At 44.2% G+C, this 18,884-nt stretch overlaps 1 protein-coding gene across 3 annotated transcripts in view; it reads right to left on the bottom strand.

Annotated features, from left to right (window-relative positions):
* The window catches only part of LOC148025172 (diacylglycerol kinase 5-like), a 154,318-nt gene that overhangs the window by 44,183 nt on the left and 91,251 nt on the right, over nucleotides 1-18,884 (bottom strand). For all 3 annotated transcript variants that reach the window (XM_087694937.1, XM_087694938.1, XM_087694935.1), the window contains one exon: nucleotides 153-235. In XM_087694937.1, the coding sequence (XP_087551063.1) occupies nucleotides 153-235 (83 nt within the window). The remainder of the gene's footprint in view (nucleotides 1-152; nucleotides 236-18,884) is intronic.

Below are 18,884 nucleotides of genomic sequence, written 5' to 3'. Positions count from 1 at the left end.
CTGATTAGTGAAGGCAATGATTGTTAGTCTTGTCAATGAAGGTAATAAGTGACCAACCTCTCACACTCCTTACTTTATGTACACTTTGTAATGGTCATTAAATGGGAACCTGTGTCAATTGAAGCTTTTCAGTGAGAGATAATTAAACATGCCTCATTTTTCAGTTGATGTCCAAATCTTTCAGGATGTAGCTCTCTTTTTCGATGGAAGGCATAAGCAACTTGTGCATCCATACCTGTGTAAAATTCAAAGATATACATGAATTGTGATACAAGGAGAGAGTAGTTGCAACAGCTTGGAATCCGAGGAATACAGCTTCCACAAACACTAATTTTTATTTGGTAAAGAAACAATTTAGATGATTATATGAAAGAGCTCAACAACATGGCTACAGCTAAAAGGTCAACATCACATCAGTACAAGGCCTCTCGGGGTAGTCTGCCAATGGAAAAACCAAGAACATAACTAAGCATGACCACCGTCTAGTGTGAAAAAGGTGCTACATCAGCTGCAAGTGTGAAGAAACAGCTTCCAAAGCTCTTGCCAACCTAGCCCTAATCTCACAAATGTTGCAATGAGATAGAGCTGTTAAGAGGGTCTTTTATTTTTAGCCCCCTAGCTGATGTTTCGTTGCAAAACCTAAAAGAGGAGGTGACAAGAGGTCATAGACAAATGGATTAGAGTCTTAACTCCTAAGTGCTGGCAGATTGTATGAAACCAGCCTTCACACTTGCAAAGAAAGGTAATTAACTTGCAAAAGCACCACAATTTCAGTAAGAAATCACTTCGCACAATTTCACCACAATTTCAGTAAGAAATCACTTCGCACAAGGGTAGCAAGAATGCTCCTGCTCAAAGACAAAAGATGCAGATAGGCTCCAAAGCTCCCTGCCCCTTCTGATATTTCTTTGAGATTACTAGAGCTGTTCAATCTGAGTACAAGGTAGATGATTCTGCTCCAAAACCCTAAGTCTCAACCATTCACAGTCTCTAACCAGAAACTTGCTCTTGTATGTGCTCTTCACAAATCCGTCCAGCCCGGCCTGCTCACAATATAACAAGGTGCTCTCACCAACTAAGACTAAAAGACACTAGAACTGCCCACATATGCCTTGAAAACTCAAATGTTTTTGAAGCTCTTCAAAAAACATTTGAACACAGACCAAGACTGCTACATACAACAAACTTTGTTTGCTTTGGAGAGGGAAAGTGCTGCACACAACCTGCACGCACCTCTAGGCAGCAAGTCTATGTCGAATGGAGAAGCTTCATCATGCTTAACTTAGGGAATAAGCACTATTTACCCTTCACCTTTTTAATCCTTGCCTTTCCAAAATGCAAACGAACCCAATCACCCCTTACGAACTCAATCTTTTGTGGTGATGGTTAGCTGCTTTCTTTTGCTTTTCTTGTGACTTCTAGACAGCTAGCTTAACGTTCTTGTAAGCTACATCCAATCTTTTGACATATTTACTTGCCTCAAAGATCTTATCTTTAGTAATCAAAATAGGTGGAACTTTCTTTCCACCTTGAACTATCTCCAAATGTGCCTTGCCAATGGACTATGAACAATATTGTTGTAAGCAAACTCTACCAAAGGCACATATGTTTAGGCACATAGCATTTGAGAATCTTCCAACACTCCAAGTTTCTACAGATGCCCATATTCTCAAAAATCCCTATCCAAAATAAACTATTCATTCTTGAATATCTATCACTGATGGTATATTGAGGTATGCCATGGTACTTAAAGATGGTTCACATGAACAATAACTTTCTCAGATCATATGACTTTCTTCCTCATCTGAGGTGGGCTTTCTTACTTGACCTACAAATAACTATCCAAACACCATCATTCCCTATAGATTGCCCAGGAAGATCAAAGTTTTTTTTCCCCCCCCAAATAAACTGTGGCTGATAATATTACTTCAGAAAAAACCTGAATACAAGGAAAAGCTCATGCTCAACAAACTAGCTAGAGCTAATGCAGAGTCACAGATATATCAAATGTACAAGCCCCTCAGGGCGGTCTAAGGGGGATGGGAGCAAGAAGCCATGCAGGGTGCGTGTATCGCCATCTGGGGCTGCCTGCCTGCATCACAAAAAGCACGTCCTGGCCGCCCCAAGTGCGCATGAAATGACAACGGAGCTCCTGACGAGCCCTCAACTTGCCCTGCACATAGTCCCATCAGCCGCGGAGGGAGTGGATGATCGAGGTCAGAGCTCTACTAAGGTCGCCTGTACTGAAAGTCTCTCTCCGCCAAATGCCTCCTGACACCGCGCCTTCCAAATATGCCATCCAGTAACACTCCCTAGGATCTCCCATACCTCAGAGCGGTCTGCTGTGGGCTCCAGTACCTAGTGGATAGGTAGAGCCTCCAAACAGACCACTGCACACCACCCTGCCTCAATAATGAATATCGTGTCCTGCATCCCTGCCTCATATAGAAGGTGACGGCCTTTGCTAACTACCTGCCAGCAGAAAGCTCCCCATGAGATGCATCCAAGGCTGGGTGCTATACAGCAGAGGATGCGGCATGCTCCTCTCCACACGAGCTGCACCGCCTCACACGACCAACGGCAGTGCTTTGGAGATTCCAAAGGCTAGCCAACTTCCCACCGCCAAGCCTCCATGTGCCACCAGCTATTAGAAATATGATACCCTCCTCGGCCTCCACCTATCCCATAGGCGGCACCAAAAGGTCCGTCTGAAAGCCTCCGTGATGGTGTGCTCCGCCCAGTGCCTGCTACGTGACGGCGCCCAATCCATGTCCTCCTGCATCAGTACATGTCTACTAATCCTGGCTGTGTACTCCAGGAACCTCGGTGGCTTCCTGGCGACCATAGTAGCCAGCCATAGCCACTCTCTCGAATCCCACTCTAGCTCATCGAGTGGCCTGTGAGCTCCTTCCAGAAGACATAAGTGTCCAACCGCCATGTCTTCTCGTGATGAATCCTCCTCCATGAAAGGACAGCTATCCCCTCATCCTGCTGCCTTTTGTCAAGGGCCAGACGCCCCCCCTCTTGCACAGTGAAGAAGGTCTCATGTGAAGCGCCGCACACTCTACCTCCCACTTGTAGAAGGATACCTGTTGGTGAGAACCTAGCGGCCCATACCTCCCCAGGCTCTACCAGCTCTCATATCGGGCGAGAAAGCCACTCCTGAGATATTGCTTCATCTATCTCCCTTCTCCTGAACTCAACTCCTCTCTGGTAGCCTGATACTCACTGCAGCACCTCCTCGTCCACCATCCTCTACACCTCTCGCCATGTCTTGATGGTACAAGCCGGTCCCTCCTTTCTGGGCCGCAAAGATCGTTCTGCATCGGCTATCAAAGTATTATGCTCAAGGCAATACTCCGCAACCAACGCGCGCGCACTAAGAAGCTCTTAGATCTTACGAGGCAATAAGCCCTCCTGGAGACCACCCCACTACACAGAGGTTTTCCCCACCCACTCTCGGGTACAATGGCTTCCACGGCCCACATCTCCTCCACAGTCCCCTCTCCTGAGAGCCCGCGATTATTCCCCACCCTTGGCTCATCTTGAGCTTCCTTCTTCCCCACCCTCTTCCACTCAGGTTCAAGAGGCCACTTTTGGGTGCTTTCCATCTTCTTCTTCCGAGCCCCAGATACCTTCTTCGACACGACTGATGGCACTTTCTTCATCATCAGATGCTTCGCAGTTCGTGAGCCATGAGTGATTGGATTCCCTTTCTCTCTCAAACTGGGATTCAGAGGGGGATTTTCTTACTTCGCCCTCAGAGGGGGCTTCCAGTTCTTCTTCGGCTTCAAAGGGGTTTCCTCCTTCTACTCCTTCCAATTCAAAGAGGGACCCTATGTGCCATGAAGTTCTTCACACACCACCACCTTTCACTTTCGAGGAGTGGCTCTCCTTTGAGCTGTCATTTCCTCTACTCATACCCACGATCTAGAGAATCTTACCCACGATCTAGAGAATCTTACCCACGATCTAGAGAATCTAGCTAGATTGGGACCCTTGGGTCTTCAGCAGCCACTTGGTGGCTACGCCTTCATATTCCTTCTAACATGAAGTCACGGAGCTAGTGGCTTCTCTCCTGAGGTTGAGTTTCCAGTTCTACAACCCATCCAGTCTCCTGACTATCTTCGAATGTCTCCTTTCAAGTGGTATTCTCAAATTACAAGGTGGATCTTCTTCGTCCCTCGGTCAACATGGAGCCAACTCCCAAAATCAAGTACGGCATATCCTTATGGTTCTCGGCACCACAGAAAGTCCGACATTCCTCCTATGCATTGCATGATTTCATCATCTTTGTACTAGGGCGCTTGGTCAAGTGAACAATTTCCCCACGAGAGACACTATCCAAGTAGCACTTGCTCCATGAGCATTCTTCAGCATGTAGCATTCCATCTCCATCTCACTCTTCTCTTGTTTCCCTTCGCCCATAGTTTTGTGTTCTGCGTTTTGCATCTAGGGTTTCGCATTTTGTGTTTAGGGTTTCACAGTGGACAGCCCCAAGAAGGGGCTAGGCACCCACGGTGGGGCACCACCCTAGACAACCGGCACCCTCCCTCCGGGCGCCACCCTAGACAATCTCTTGCCTATTTATAGGCTGCCTCTGTCACTCGTTCTTTACGGCTGATTCATTCAGTCCGTCACATCTTCTCTGCAGCCTCTCAACTACCCTCACATCCCTTCAGGAGGACATTGCGGTTCATGGTTCGTGGCTCTCTTCATCAACTTCCCTATGCTATGGCACCCTTGTTCCCTTGTATCACATTCACTCCAAGATTCAGATCTTCATCATTCCATTCATCAAAGTTTCTTCTCTCTTCTCTTCTCTTCTAAGTGTTTGCCAAAATCACTCCGTGTTCCTCGCCACAAACCCTACTGTCTCACTAGTATGTCGTCTTTTGACAAAGACTTCAATGGTATCCTGGAGAATGAGTATGGAGGGACCCCTTCCTTGATAGACCATGTGACGTACCCTTCTTTGGCTACAATACTAGACTAGGGCAGAGGATACACATGAGCAAGATTGGAGCATTACCAACAGCAACCCCCCATTGGCAAAGAGAGGGAATCTCATGTGTATTCCTGCATGATTTTTGGAGGCAGCTACATGACATCTTTAGGCCTGGGAAGATCTCTCTTTCTATGGCTTCTAGCCCATACAGGCTTACTAGTTGGCACTTGGCTTGGATGTGGCAAGCACCCAGTGGCAATAGAGGGAAGATGGTGGCTGATTGCTGTCTTCTGTCACCAAGTGAAAGCAGGCTTGTGTCAGCAAGATGGTGGCTGCGTTGACAGGCTGTGTGGAGGAGGGAAGATGGTTGTGGCGGCAAGTCAAGGCAGGTTGCTGGCTTGTGGTGGTAGGTGAAGAAAGGTTGTGGCAGTTGATGGGCTGTGGTGGGTTTGTTGACCAGCTGTGGCAGGAGACATGATGGGTCTGTTGCGTATGTCGTCACACGTCGATTTCAAAAGCTAGGTCAGGTGTCGGGGAAGGGGGGGGCCGCTGCTTCCAGCTCGGGGGGCTACCTCCCAGCTCATCAAGTACTAGAATCTTATCTAATCTGAACTTTCCATGAGTTTATGGTATCAGTAGCTATGCAAGATCCACTTTCTAACCGGAGGCTGATCACTTTCCTTCAAACAACCTACAAGTTCCTTGCAAAGGCAATCAATCTGAAACTAGCCCCATTGACGTCAGTTATCATCCCCCCCCACCTAGATAGGTTTTTTCTGAGAGCACAACATATCGGACAAAATCTTCACCTTTTGGGAGTCCACCACTCTTGCAGATTCTAGGAACAAGGATCTTATTGTGTTCCTTCTCGACTTCGAGAAGGCATATAACAATGTGGATTGGGGAGTTCTTGGAAGGCACGATGCTAAGGATGGGATTGCTAGAGCACTGGGTCAAGGAGCAGCGGCTCTTTATTCCTTAGCACATAGCCATGTTATTATTGATGGGACCAAAGTACATATTCAATATCCAAAGGTCACCGAGATACATCTGTCCATTAGTACCCCTTCTTGTTCATATTCATAGGAAAGGCCATGAGCTCCTTGAGAGAGAGAGATCCACGGATATCATAGACATTTGGTTACCCATCCTTGAGATCAAGGAGCTCCTTGATATGGAGTTTGCTGACAACACATCAATTTAAATAGACAGGTATGAGAGCAACTTGAGGGCCTTTGTACGTCCACCGACATATTTTGCAGAGTAGCGAATGCCTTAATAAATTGGCACAAGAATCAAGGAGCTTTTTTATGCGAACTTTGTTGATGATCATCAACTTAACAGGACAGGGATAAGAACAACTTGAGGGGCTTTGTACAACCATTGAGATATTTTGCAGAGTAGCAGGTGCCTTAATTAATTGGCACAAGTACTATGGATTTTAGGTATGGGACACTAGGCAGCTGAAATGGAGAATGCACGAGGATTTCACCTAGGTTCGCCGCAAGACCATGGTGAGCTACCTTGGATGCCATGTGGCAGTTGACAATGCCGCAAAGTAGCAATTAGCACCTCTTCTTATGAGCATGACACAAAAGCTCCCTTACTGCAGCTCAATGAGGCTTTCATTAGCAAGTAGAGTAGCAGTCACCAATCAGGTTCCTCTCATGACCATATGGTATCACTTCTTCTTGAGCATTTTCTAGGTCACGCATTGGCCAGCAGGCGAACTGCTGACTTTATTTCGACATGAGCATGTGGGAGCCCCACTAGAGCAACAATGGCTAGGAATATCATCATACAACCCACATCTAGAAAAGCATTGGAAATCATCGACCTAAATAGTTGGAGCAAAGCCTTATTGGCTACGCTCATTGTTGTCAAGGGTCTTTTTCTATGCAAGGAGCCTTGGAAGGAACTTCTACTACATAGCCGTCAATCTCTCCACCAACACAAGGAGGATCCTGGCATAGCATTCACTAAAATTTTCAGGAGATCGGGACTTCAGAATTAGGGAAAAGCTTTGAGGCCAGATTTGCAGCTGCTATTAGGAAAGCTAGAAGATCTATTTTGTCTAGTCTTCATTAGCTACCATTGACTAAAACCAAAGAGAAGAGGAGGCAAATTATTCTCAAAAAATATTGAGATGAGAGTTAGGTCACACTCTCTGATTGAGGACTTACCTATCATGGGAAAGGTTCTCCACATAGGTTATTGCATTGGAGGAAGACTAGTTCACATTTCAAGAGCTACCGAAGGAGATTCAAAGCCAAAGACTACATGCTCTCAAGGGAGCCAAGGCTATAATTGAGACCTTGACAAAGTAAGCACCTTCTCATTGTCGGATGGATACAGGCACTTCAAATGGAACGTCCTTCCACTGAACATTACAACTAGCACAAGAGGAGGAAGAGAACAGCCTTCTTGTGGACTTGGCACTCAGGAAACCTTTTCCATACTTCCCTTCTTGCTCACCAAACAACCATTGTGTTTGTGATGTACTTAGCTACTCTTTATATAGTGACTCTTTCGAGGATTTGGACAAAGATCGTCCACACTTTCTACAAGACATCAAAGAGGATACAGAGCACCTTTGTGATGATGAGGAGGAGAAGAGACGACTTCCAGCAGAGCTGGGACTGAGGCACTTTTTTCCATAGTGACATGGGACGTCCATTTTAAAGCTTCTCGTCTCATTTGCAACCTATCCTCAAATCATTCCAATCCCGTCCCCTTGTTAGAGCCCCCTCTAATGGTGATAGCGGATGGCAATTCTAGTCCCTGTCTTTGTTCCTATTCCCACTCCCAAAACCTGTCCCATGTATGCTCTTTTTCCATATTGCCCCTCCAGTGGTCAACCATTTTTGCCCACCAGAATGGTCATTCACAAAAGCATTGTATTTGTGCTATACTTACCTGCTCTTTATAGCATTTCTTGTAATTTGTCATGCCTTAGGCAGATTTTCTCCATAGTGTTTTTAGTATATTTTCGTTTTCTCAAAGGGGGAAAAAATCATACGTGAAGCTATACTGGCAATGTCCAACTACATACTCCAAAACTCTGTTAATAATAAAGAAAAGGGAAAACTCATCCTTTATTGTAGCTTTGTTGAGGGGTCAAACGATGCACATATTTTGAATTTATTATCATAGGGTATCTGTCAATCTGCAAGCCATGCAAACTCATCCATATACCCATCTGAGCATACCAGAAATGTCTGTCACCCTCAACTACTAATTGTCGAGATGAAGCCAGTGCTAGTCATGGGTATCTATTTTAACTTAGCTCCCATAATCCATGTAAGAAAGTCACTCCTTGGAGCAGGGCCACAACCACTGTAGGTGCTGCCCCCATCTCCGCTCGAATGATCTCATGTGGGGTTGAGCTCTTTGCTTGTATCGTACATGATATCATCATGACTGATAGTTGCTCCACATGCTCCCATCCATCATAAAACTCCCTCTCTAGTCCATCATGGTCTTCCAACGGTTGTCTTATTGTGTGAATTGTGATAGAGGCTTGGACCCCAAATGACTACAAAGTGTGGGTGTATCCAAAGTGGGCTCCACTTCTTTTGGTTGCACACACGATGGAGAGGACAACCCAAAAACCAAAGGGGACTCATTAAGCCTATCCTCAAGGGGGATAAAGGGTTCTTAAGAACCAAAGTCTAAAGTAATAGCATCGGTGGATTAATTGGATAACCCCTTGGGTGTAGTGGAGGTGAATAGTCCAGCTGCCTTATGACCAGCAAATCTACCCTGCTCAGAGGACCATGACTCTCTCCCGATTGTGGAGCAGGGCAATAGTGCCCTCACCTCATGCGATCAACTTCCTAGGTGGCGAAGAGGATCTAACTGCTCTTGGCCTCTAAGCAATAGTCGTCATCAAGATGGCTGGCCTTTTGGCAATACTAACGGCACCTATTCCTTTTGGGGATATTTTGTCAACCGATTTTAATCCAGAAGGTGAGTTACTTTGGACCTTACTATCTGTGACTTAGTCTCGGTGTTATCCTTTCCAACACCTTGTGGAAAATCAAAGCACCCTCTCAACATGAAAACTGGGGGTTTTGAAAATCAATCGGACAACCTTACAAAACACACAAGTTGCCATTCAAACTCATAGAAGGTGGCTAACTCGGGCTCTGAAATATACTTTGTTGGATGATATCAAAATATTTTTGTGGAAATTTGTTTATGAGCAAGTGACTTGATCATCAACTAACTTGGGAAAGCCGATGGCAGTGAACTCAACGAGCAATCACCAATACTTCAAGAACTTGTTAGTCAAATCATCCCCCTTAATAATTTTGAACTCTTGGAGCTCATGGTCAAGGTTACATCAGATAGAATTGCAAGCCATGTAGAAGTTGACTAGATGTGCCCAATGCTCGTATGCAAGGTCCAATTGTTGGAGTTGGAAGTCCCCACAAACCTTGGGAATCCAAGACATGCCACATCAAATTAGACCAAGTCTTAAAGTTAGACCCATTAAAATGAGTCTTGTATGTAAACGCATGCTTCATTGATGCAAATGGGTAGGGTTTTATATGAGATGGGGGATAGGTGGGTAGCATAGGATAGAAATGTGGAATAAGGTGCTACATGTGGCATCAAAGCGCCTAGCATGATGATTTTAGATGGGTGTCCCAAAGGACACAACTAACTCGTGTGTTGTCCAAACGCCAAAAAGGTGTAGGTTGGCCCAGTTGCTATTGACATGTTTGGCAAATTGTGTGGTCACTTCGAAAATGGGACAACCGGTTGGCGCTTTAGACACATGGATGTGATACCCTTTCATATAGCTCCCTATCAATACTTGGTTTGGGGGATAACCCCCACCACCAATGCACCTCCATCACCTCATGTACAAAATCAATGGACTTAAAGCGATAGAATGTAAGTATGTTTGAAGATCCCCACAGTGTGGTGTAAGGTTGGACAAGTGGAATGGTGAATGGTAATGCGGAAAATAGTGTAAATGTAGATATGATATCCAGCGAAAGAGAAAGGTAGGATGGGTGGGATTGAAAATTATGGAGTTGAAGGAATTGATGTGAATCGGGGATGAATGATTTGGTTGAAATTGAAAGTTTAATGATGATGGAAATGATGGTGTACAAACTTCAAACTCACTTGAAGAAAACAAAACTTGAAGGAAAACTCAAAGGAGGAAATTTTGAGCTTTTCTTATAAGGTATACGTACCTCTTCCAGTGTTTATATAAGAGTATTTGTCCTCTCCAAGATTTTTGATTACTATGAATGGACTGAACAATACCTTCTTGAAAATTACCAACACTATGCATGGAAGTAGAAACATTAGGAAGGAAAATAGAAGTAAAAGCTTGTGTACCTCACACTGGAGTCGAAAGAGGGGAAGTAAATGAAGATTTGTACTCTTCATCGCTCTCTCCAATAGGACGGCCAGTCCTACTAGGATGTTCCGTCCTTCCTGTAAAATCATTCGACCTATGTGCTAAATCCAACTGTGAATAATCAATGTTACCTTCTAGTTGTTGGGCTCGATGCATGGGAATCAAATCAACCTCGGCAAGTGAAATCTCCTGGGGTCTGTAGACACCATAGTAGTCAAATGTTTCTCCTCTAGAGGAATCTCACAAAGTAAGCTCAAATATTCACAGCAGCAAAAACGTCAACTGATATAAAATCTCATGGAGTAAGCTAAGATACCCACTCTAGCTCGATTCTCGACAAAGGTTGTTTAGGAAACTCAAACCGTGAGGAACTTTTCAAAGTCATCTTTCCTTTAAGAATTCTTATTTTTTATGACAAGCTTCTCAATCGAGAGCCCAAGTCTCTCTAGAGAGTATCTAGTTTTGATACAATGTAAAGAGGTGCTTAGAGAGCTAAAGATTCTCTTCGTCTAAGAAGGGGCAAAAGGGTTGCAGTATCAGCAATACTCTTAGATTCCATATTATTTATTTCGACTAAATCATTGGGGGATACCATTATGTTCTCCTCCCACCCTCCCTTTACACATTTGACACACCAGTGCTATGGCTTCTCCAAAGACAGAAGGATAGACCACAAGGTGCTCCTAATGCAAGAAGAACAGTCATTCCATTGCATATTGTAATCGTCAACCTTTGCTCCCTACCCTACCAAACTATATGTGTCTACCACCTGGCACTCCTTGTGCCACCTTGTCCTTCTAAGCAAGGAAGTTCATTTTACATCGACTATTAGAGTTTTATGATCAAGGCAATAAGACGCACACAATGCACATAAGCCCTTGCAATCAAGAAAAGGTGCCACATCCTCACAAGGGCTTCCATGGATTGCAGTTCTACAATCTGTTTCACCAAGAGACAAAGGCTATTGGATTCCGCATTTCGGCATTCCACTCCACCGAGAGACAAAGGCCGTTCAACTTCTTTGGCTCTACTCCATCCACAAAGAGAGGTTGTTGCCGACCCATTGCTCCACAAGAGCTACACATTTCCCCTCCACACTTCTCTGGCTCCATGGACACAAACTCCAATGAGGACATCAAATAGATTATTTGTGATACCCTTACCTCCCATCCCTCTTCCACTCACTTTCAAGAGGCCACCTCTAGAAGTTGTCTAGACCATGTTCCCTTGCAACCTCAAGTACCTTCTTTGGCACCCATTGGCAATCCTTCCTTCGTTATTAAAAACTTTAGAGGTTGTGATACATAAACTTTCAGGTTCAAAGAGGGATTCTACTTCTCTGTCTTCCAATGGGATCTACTTCCTCCAATTAGTGGGGGTCATAGAGGCTCACCCATGCGCATAGCACCAAACTTCTTATGAGAATTATACGTTTGCCTATCATAAAGACAATGGTCACAAGAATCAAAACATTTGTAATTAAGAGATTGAAGATACTACAAACAAGTAAGCATTTTCATTCCTTTTAAGTACATATACCCAAGCCCATGATGCCATAAAGATATATGCTGCATTCTAGCCACAGTCAAAAAATGGTCAAGAGAACTAGATACAAACAAGTAATGGAGGCTACCCACCTTGGCACTTCAAGCAAAGACAAGATTCCCATAGGTAATTCTTCCATGCGGAATCACAAAATTATACATAACTGCCTACATCATCCAATAAAAAAAGCCTTTGCATTTTGCATCTTCCCTTGGATGGGGTGGTCAACATCAAGCTACCATCTCACCTAATGACACCGACGATCTACAAGTTCTACCTCGGTCAGGACCGTGGATGTTTTGGCCATAACTTGGTGGCTATGCCTTCCCATTCTTAGCAGCATGGAAACATAGAGCTATTGGCTTCTCTCCTAAGATCAAGTTTCGAATACCATCAGCACACAATATCTATTGTTCTTCCTTACATGTGTCCTTTTAGGTGGAATACCATAGAAACAGGGAACGGCCGTTCCGGCTTGTAGGAACGGTTTAACGCGTTCTAGACCCTTGGAGGAGGTGAAACGGCCAGGGAACGTTCCCTGCCGTTCCCAAGGCCGTTCCCTGCCGTTCCCTGTTTGGAACGGCTGTTCCAGGCCTGTTGACCAAAAATTTACATTTTTTCATGTTTTTTCTTTTTGCTTGTATCACACTCCTTCTATCAAATGTTCACTTATGTCCATCGCCTAATGTGCACACACTAATCTCTCTCTCTCTCTCTCTCTCTCTCTCTCTCTCTTTTTGAATATTCAAAGTGTCAAGACAACCCACAAGCCAATCAGGAGTCCATGCAAAGTTCAAATTTGATGCATTACGAACTCTTGCAAATCACAATCAAATTTCAGCCTATTCTCAATTCCAAGGTAATCATCCATTTATATTGTCTAATTTCAAGGGAAACTAGAATAATTGGGGCAATTCAGAGCAATTTGGAGCTATGGGGGTAATCGAGTCAATTTTGGGACATTCGAGTCAATTCGGAACATTGAGGGGTATTGGGGCAATTAGAGGGGCATTCTTTGGGGCAACTTGGTCATGCAGGGCATATTTGGGGCACTTAAGACATGTGTCGTTCCCCCCGTTCCCGTTCCCCCACCTTGGACGTCCCCCCCGTTCCAGGGGGTCCCGTTCCCGTTCCCGTTCCCCGTTCCAGGTAACTATGTGGAATACCTAGATTTCAAGATGGAGAACTTCTCTATCACTCCTCCTAAGACACCTTTTTGTGCCGCAGAGGGGATGTTGAGATACAAAAACCATTATGTGCACTCTGTTCCATCAATCCCTATTTTAATTTCCAGTTACATTCCCAAAAAGGCTTTATTTGTATAATGTATTAGTGTCAAGGCACCAGCCTAGAGAGTTATGTACCTATAAATAGGGTATAGGCATCCATGTATCTTCACTTCACATTTACTCTCTCATTCATTCTTCATCATTCCCCCATCATATCCTCAGCCTTAGTCCTCTTACCATTGCTGTCCACAGCCCTACTTTGGTGGACACCTTAGTTTGTGGTAATATCTAGCTGATCAGGATGCCTAACCAACACAGGCAATTACATTTTCGAGGTCTTCTTTCAGACGCCAGCAGCTCTAGACACTCCAGATTGCTGCACCTTTGAGTGCACACAACCTGGCGACCAGTTTTTCATTGTTTCGATTGCTGGGTTTGCTAGTTTCTCTCCTCCCTAAAGTGGTACAACAGATCATCTTCATCATTATTGTGTGTCTCTAACTCCTACTGCCACCCCAGCACCCCCAGGGGATAGTTCCCAGCCATCAGCCACTTCATGGAGGCTTGGTTTGCAACAAATTCAAGCTGTCTACAGCAGGGTTACACCATCTTAATCCGCCCTACATCAGATACCTGAGTTTTTGAGTTTTCTTCACTCCAAATGGGCTGCCCAAAAGTTGACTTGAGAGCAACCATCATCTTGGAGAGATTTCAGCACATCCTTCATCTCCAATAGCTCTTGAGAATTGTGTTTCACTCCCTCTATTGCTGCCCTTCATTTTCTCGTGTTATTCAAGGAATGCGCCATGCAATAAGAAAATGTCATATGCTTATACACTCCCTAAACATGGCACCTGGTGCCCTATTTGTGGGCTCACCATCAGCCACAGAACCAACCATCAAATGTGGCCCAACAATCTCAATGGCAGACATCCACTCTTCTGCAAGCTCATCTGCGGACTTCCCAATCCTTGAAGCATCATGGGATGACATAAAATACATCTCCCCTCAAGAATAAGCTTCAATGCCATGGATAGACCTCTTTCTTGTGTCACTCCACCCATCAGGGCGATAAGTGTGACACCATTTTTCTCCCAACGTCTCTTTATGTTTTCTCCATCTTGCTCCACAACACGATTTTCGTTATCGAGCAAGGTAGTGCGTAAAGTCTTAGAAGAGGGGGCCACATAGTTAGGCCCATACTCTCCAACGTTCTTCAACATGGCTCTAAAGTACTCCGACCTAGGGGCATAAAATAATAAACACAATAATTATCATGATGACATGATTTTAGAATAAGTTATAAGTTTATATCATATAAGTTATAACCAAGTTATAAATTTAAAAATTATATTATTTAACAGGAAAATTTGTAAATAGTAAAGATTCGAGCATATCAATTTGTCAAGACTCAAAATCTGGCTGTATGAAAGACAATATGGTCGTGGTAGAAGAAACGAGCCACTGTTGAATCTGTCTCCTCTTTTTTGATTGGGTCCCAACTTCCCTCGAGAGTAGTCTGGCGTCAAATGGTCGAGGACGAAGGCACTAATGGTGAATATGGCCTCAATCGAGCAACTCCATGTGGTGTAAAAGCCACACTCGCTACTGTAGATCAAGCTCTAGGCCTATCAGCTGTTGTTGCTGCCGCTGCCGCAAGTGTAGCTGAATCGACCACCACTCGTGGCATGCCTCGATGCAAATAGAGCCTCTTGTCCAACAACATGATCTAGAAGCTCCCTTCTCTTCTCCAGCATAACATTGGGACAAAATTGCACTTCCAATCTTGGCTCATGCAATAAATGGGCCCTTACTTTATTTGCACCACTCGTACGCGGATATGGACACAACTTGCATGACCAAGGGTGTGATCCTCCTCCACTTGATGGGCGTTCAACATTTACCTCATCCCACCACGACCATGTGTCGGAGTGTCTGCCTCTCCTTCTGACCCGACGAGCCGGTCGTGAAAAAGCCATGCTGGTTGCTCGGTTGCTCACTGTCGGACCCAGGTGCCCGATGTATGGAGGCTAGGAGCCCAAGCTACAAGGAGCAAGAAGGAAGAGAAGATGATGATGATGATGATGATAATGAAGAAGAGGAGGAGAAGGAGGAGGAGACAAGAGATAAAGAACAAGAAGATGAAGGGGTGCTGGCCGGGCTGCTACAGGGCGGGGAGTAAGGCGGGCTGCGGGGGAAGTAGGAGTTGGAAATTGGAGCAAGTGTCGGAGGAGCCGCGAGTCAGGTGGGAGATGAGCGAGTCAAGAAGCCCGCCGGGAGTTGTGTGGGAGGGAAGACAACCCAAAAGCAAGGGACAGTGACTGTCTGTCTCCCGACAATCCCGTCCCCGATAGGTAACGCGTCCCTGGGACAAGGGGACGGCCGTCCACTTGTGACGCTTCTAAACGGGGACATCCCCCATTCCACCTCCACGTCTCGCACAGGCGTCTCGTCTCGGGACAACATTCCAACGTCCCAGGGACCGGGGACGAGCATCCCTTGTTAGTATAATGTAAAAGTCATGGCTAGAATACATTTGCATCAATGTTTCTGTAGCAAGATCTCTGGTCTTGTTGTGTTTACTAGATCATGATTATACCTTCTATTCTGCCCAACACTTGGAAACTTAGAATCCATTGGATCATTGTACGTTATTCGCAATTATTCATTCTTACCAAAGGCTTTCAAGTTTAAGCTTCAACAACAATGTGTGCTTTCTTATCATTTTCCACTAGAATTTGCAACGCTTGCAACGCTCAAATAGCCAATTCATCTTTTCAAGCATTACTAGGGTGGGATGTTGTTGAGTTTCAACTCTTCCTTTCTTTGGCATGAAACATTTGATGGATACATGAGACACCCAGGTGACCATTTTTTACTTGATCTCCCAATCAATGGGATTGCTACCCTTGACTTGTTAGTTTCTAGTATGCAAAGAGTTGCCAAAAAATACAAAAATCCATCATGTTTCACTTCGTAGATAAAGATTGGATGTTGCTAACAAACTCCTAGCATTGGTACATTCACTTTTGGTTGATTCTTCAAATGACCGTCTCTTGGTTTATCCAATAGGATCATGATGGTTTAGTAGCATAACACTTCGTGCATGCTTGTGATATCTTGGTACCAATGCTGGCTCACATCTTTAATAGGGCAGTTTGTTTTCCAACCAATTGGTCAGACCATACTATTGTGCCACTCCTTAAGAGTAGAGACCCTGTGACCAATTGGTCAAATCATACTATTGTGCCGCATTTTAAGAGTGGAGGCCTTGTGCTATTTAGTAACTACTGAACTATCATGATAGGACACATGATGGCCAAATTATATGGGTCTATTGTGGAACAAGAATTGGCTGAATGGGTCAAGATGCATGGCCTGAGATCAAAAGGCCACACTAGCTTCAAGAGGGGATATACAACTCTAGACCATATCTTTACATTGAGGACAATCATCAAAGAAGGCAAGGCATTCAAGAAAAAGATCTCCTGTTGTTTTGTGGACTTTCGCAAGACCTTTGACATAGGGTCACATGCTAGACTCGTGAGAAGAATGCAAGACATTGATGTGCCGTAGAGATACAATGGAGTATCTATGCCTTGTCCCACTTTCACCAACACTATTTGGATTGTACATAGATGAAATTTCAAAATATGTGAACAGAACTGGTGCGGCCGGAGCTAGCTAGAGTGGTGATACCATTACTACTTTATGCAAACGATATTGTACTTATATCGGACTCACCTAAGGGACTAAATAGACACTTGGATGCAATTATCAGCTTTTTGCAGAGATAGATACCTTAAGGTGAACCTTGGGAAAACTAAAGTTATGGTATTTAACACTTCAGCTACTTAGGTGACAAGAGCTGAGTACCACTTTACTTTCGATGGAGAGCCAATAGAGATGATCAAGCAATATGTTTATTTGGGGGTCACGTTGAAGGGACCACAGTTCTCTTGCAGAGAGACATCAAAGGCTCGTTTGGCAAAAGCATATGCAACCTTAGGTGCATTGGATAGACAATGTGCTCACATACAATTTCATGAACCATGCACCAAACTGTGGCTTTTCGGCACCTTGATTACACCCACGCCCTACTTACAACCTGAGGATTGAGATAGGCAGATGGGAGGGCATACAAACAGAGGAACTCATACGCCCACAATGCGACAGGAGCCAAAGGCAAAGATACACTACATCTACCGATGCTTGGTACACTATGATATGCGAGACAGATACCACTATCTATTTCAAAAGGGTTTTGGACCCTTGAGACGAATCATGCAGTTTGAGGATTTGAGATGCTTGGGTTTCTTCCTCTTGGATCTTTAGAGGTTCTACAAAGTATGAGACCCCCCACAGATCCGCTCACATAGACAAAGAGCGATCACTAACTTTTTCACTACTACGCGACCCAGTATGGCACATACCACTACTACTGCCACACAACCTATAGAAGTACATCATCATTGAACCTCTTCTTCTATAGGTGTCCCTTTTTATAGAGACGTGCAACTCAACCAGTCTAGGTGGCCACATCAACCCGGATGAAGGCCAAGATGGTCCACACTACAGACAAATAGAGCCACTATTGACTGCCAAAGGAGATAGATGCCAAGGCACCTTAGCCATGCAGAGATACATCTCCTTAGAGGAAAAACATCTCACTGATGGAGAGTTTCCTTTTTCTACTTTTACTTTTAGATCATCGATATGTTTTCTTTTTATAGGACACTATTCTTTTCAGTCTTACAGACATGTTTTTCATCTTTTCTCGTTCCAGATGAGAAATAACCATCACTGTATGTATTGCTTTGGTCTCATAGGCCACATTGGCCTTTTAGAGATGTTAATATACACTTTCTTTCTTCCTTTCTATCTGTGCAATTGCTAGATCTCATTAAAGATTTTCAACTGCAATCTTATCAACACCCCAAGATTGATGCTTTGTCAGAGGGCTTGCAAGATAACAATTGTTAAACTCATACATTGTATCACCGTTTGCATGCCTCTATCACAAGGCAAAATGTAAAAAGGCTACAAAAATCTGTCCATCAAATGGTCACACATTCCCAAGCTATTGTGCAAATGTGTAGGGAATATCTTATGGATTCTATTCCAATTGCATAACTCAAGTCTGATCTCGTAATGGGTGAGTAGATCAGATTTCCAACCATCTTCCAATACATTGTCACATCCTAAATGTAGTTCCCATCATCCAAGAACTTTGCATTTTGATCCCATGGAGTATCCACCGCCTTACAACATGTCACCCCATACTTTTCAAGCATCTCTAGTGCATATTCCCTTTGCAAAATCCATATACCATATGAAGTGTCTATCACTTCAATACCCAAGAAATATCCTAGCTGTCCCAAATCATTAATGTGAAACTCCTTATGCTTGGCTTGTGATTACTCACTTCAAACACAACAAGAACAGCCCCGTCTATGTCTTATGATTGATGAAGGATCAAGTCTGACCTGATATAGCTGCAACTTTAGATGCAGACATATGTGAGGATGACTTGACTGAACTTTTGGTAAATTTGCCCTCGCTGGGATGGCCTCACCACTAAATTTTTGGTGAAATATGTAAATCAGCTGGCAGCACCCTTGACCACTATGTCTCAAAGAAGTCTGAACCACAGCCTTGACTTGGAAAATATCTTCTGTCTCTGGTCCTTTTGGCAACTTTCTTTGAGGATGATAGTTCTTGGTGCTGGTCATTGAGGCTTCTTGACGATGCTTGTCCAAAAATGCTAGTGGTGGTCTATCTA

Source organism: Lygodium microphyllum, chromosome 15 (genome assembly GCF_053477565.2).
Source record: "Lygodium microphyllum isolate KBCC chromosome 15, Lygodium_microphyllum_v1.1.10, whole genome shotgun sequence".
Taxonomy (NCBI): Eukaryota; Viridiplantae; Streptophyta; class Polypodiopsida; order Schizaeales; family Lygodiaceae; genus Lygodium; species Lygodium microphyllum.
Note: the sequence above shows the minus strand (reverse complement) of the source record. Positions and strands in the feature narration are given on the sequence as shown.